Source organism: Adiantum capillus-veneris, chromosome 8, assembly GCF_014529385.1.
Source record: "Adiantum capillus-veneris isolate H3 chromosome 8, ASM1452938v2, whole genome shotgun sequence".
Lineage (NCBI taxonomy): Eukaryota > Viridiplantae > Streptophyta > Polypodiopsida > Polypodiales > Pteridaceae > Adiantum > Adiantum capillus-veneris.
In genome coordinates this window covers 62,690,753-62,693,778 of record NC_140938.1, presented here as the reverse complement: position 1 = coordinate 62,693,778, position 3,026 = coordinate 62,690,753, and the positions used below count along the sequence as shown (strand labels likewise).

Here is a 3,026-nt window from a genome sequence, read left to right as displayed (position 1 = left end):
ACAAATATTTTATTTGAACAATTTTGCTCCGTGTTGTAAAAGCTCTGGCTCTCTAAGTACCTTCCATGGTGTATAACGCTCTTTTCTACTCGCGCTCACATCTTTTGATTGAAAATTCTGAGTTTTCGACTTGCCTCTTCTATCACTCAATTCATTGCGTCATTGTATTTATATGCGTCATTACGTCATTGTATTTAATGGTCTGTGCGTCATTGTCTACTCTATTCATTCAATATTAAGTTTAAATATTCGTGTGTTTAATGCAGGTATGGATGATGCGGAGTTTCTTTCTTCTTTGTCACCGCAGCAGAGACAGTGGTACGTGGAGCGTCATCGCTCTGGCGCATCATCGCGCGTTCCTACTCCATCCGCATCTCCCTCTCTTTCGGAGCATTCGGCGCACTCCGAAGCTTCGGCGTCGACGAGACGAGCTTCACACTCGTCTAGACACCGGCGCTCTAGTGGTGGCGGTGGCGGTTGTTGTGGGGATTCCGCCACCGATGCCTCCACACCGTCTCGTGTTCGACGAGGCTCTTTACCCTCCCCTTCTTTGCCCGCCCCCACACCAGCCACAGCATCGCCATCTACGCCAGGTTTTGCACGGCTGACTGTTCATAGAAGCTACACACCTCTACCTACTCCGCCAGGAGCCACCCCACTCGACACTCCTCGCTTCGGGGCCCAGACGCCGGTGGAAACACCTGACGTCCGTACCCCCATCGACACGCCGCTAGAGACCCCTGCCGGGACACCCAGGTTCACGCGTCACCGGCCAGAGGGCTTGTCTTACTCCATCGACTTCAGCGGCGGCATCATCATGGATGATGACGGCAAGAAGGTGATCTCGCGCATGCGTGGTATTTGCTCTCAGCTGTTTAGACACTACATACTAAACAAATGGAGTGAAGTACCAAGTGATTTAAAAAACAGAGTCATCAACATACTTCATGATGAGTTTCCCATTCCAACACGGGATCAGCGCTTCAATGAAGACCTAATGAAGATTCGAATGCGCGAATACTGCAAACACAAGCGTTCCGAAGTGCAAAAATCAATCAAGAATGGGTGGAATAGGCCAGATTGGCTGGCCAAAGAAGATTGGAAGAATGCGAAGAAAGCAGCGCGCGAGAATCTCGACAAGTGGAAGCAACAAAAGAATGCAGCCAGAGCGCGAGTAGAGGCAGGGAGCTTGCACCACTTGGGGAGCGGTGGATGGGCATCATTTGAGGTCGATTTTGTAAGTGTTTTCACATTGCTCTTTATGTTCGATAGTTTAGGGTTTATGAGTTTTTTAATTCTAACATAATGAAATCTTTGTATGTTTTGACAGTGGTCAATGACAGGACGTGATCCCACACCGTACGAGCGCGAGTACGCAGGCAGGAAGGGCTTAAACGCCCTGATGGACATTCTCAGTTCTCGCGGCGGCATGGTTAGTATTAGGGTTTACTCTTTTTTATTTTTTGTATTGTTTTATAAATGTCGTTATATGTTTATACTTACTGAAAGCTGTCTTATTGTCTTTTTTTGCAGAATCCGACAGATACGTCGCTTGGACGCGATGAGACGTCTGACTAGATGACGTCAGTTTAGCCGTAGCTAGATAGCATTAGTTTAGGGTTTCTCATAGCTTATGTATCATGAGACGAATTTTATACGTCTTTTTGAACCATGTATATTATTACATTTGTCACCGCAGTTCCTTTTGCCAATCAATTCTTTATGCCTATGATGTTGTACAATTGTCATTATTACATTTGCCAATCAATTCATTTTGCCTATGATGTGTACAATTGTCAATTTTGCAAACAATGCGTCTTGTGGGTGACTATTTTGGGTCTATTATCTACCCTTGCACTTTTTTTAAAAAGTGAATCAAGTACAATATGGTTGATGGGTGGCAGGGCATTCAATGCCCTGCCACCAAAAAAAAATTCTCTCGGGCGTCGCTATAACCGTCGCTATTTATGGCTCTGTAGCGTCGCTATGCGTCGCTATAGTCTTCAGTGTAACCGTCGCTATAACCGTCGCTATGAGCGTCTCTATATAGAGACGCTTGTAGCGACGCATATAGCGACGCTCGTAGCAACGGTTTTAGCGACGCCGGGGGTTATAAAAACCCAGTGTATTTCCGTCGCTAACAGCGTCACAAGAGCACACAACCTCTTGTAGTGTCTTGCACTGCCTTCAGGAGTGGATGCATCTTTTGACTTGAAAGGAGAGTTTGTCATATTTTGTTCTTGAGCAACTGGCATTACATTAGATACTCCTTCTTTGCTCAGCTCCACTTGATAGCCCCCTTCATGCAATATTTGCACCTCATCCTCCGATAGGTTGGTGCCCACATACACGGGCCAAGTGTGTGGTGGATGAAGATGCTGCGGCTCAATGTTCTGGTCTACTATATGACAATGCAAGACATGATCCGGACAAAACCAAAACCATTGACGCACCACACCATTTGGATGTTTTCGATATCCTTCAAACGATGGGGCTGGTATACCAAGGCTAGAACCTGCTATACTGCATCCACACTTGCATCCGCCTCTTGGTGTGCCGCTACATGTGACCCTACTACCTTGTGGAGTTCGACGTATGGCCTACATTGCCTCATTGACCTTGCGCTCAATTACATACTGCTCACCAGGACCTATACTTCGTTTTGGGGTTTGTGATATCCCTTCTTCTGCAAAGTTGATCTTACGTGGTCTTCCACACTTCTTGCGATCTTTGGTGACCGAGTTGTACTCAGGCCTATGTGATGCATCATCTTCCACGTTGATAACCTCATTTGGCTTCCGTTTTTTCCTTGATGTCTCCTTATCTCCTGTTAATGGAATTGGTTGTTTATACATTGGAGTGCCCTCAGTAGCCGCATTCACTGCTCTAATCACTTGGCTAGGACGTTTTTCATGGCATTCCGTAAGCTTTTGTATTGATGGACCCTTCCCAATGTGTTTTCCATGGCTGTATGAAATGGCCTTTGTGCTCTGTAAGATGGAATTTGCAAGGTCGGTTGTACATGC

The 3,026-nt window shown here is 46.2% G+C and overlaps 1 protein-coding gene across 1 annotated transcript; it reads left to right on the top strand.

Annotated features, from left to right (window-relative positions):
• Window positions 1-1,731, top strand: LOC147452245 (uncharacterized). The gene is made up of 3 exons (XM_086518901.1): window positions 1-1,237; window positions 1,331-1,432; window positions 1,534-1,731. Exons 1-3 carry the CDS (start codon window positions 173-175, stop codon window positions 1,576-1,578), a joined length of 1,212 nt encoding a protein of 403 aa, XP_086375027.1. The 5' UTR covers window positions 1-172; the 3' UTR covers window positions 1,579-1,731.
• Window positions 1,732-3,026: the final 1,295 nt, after the last annotated feature.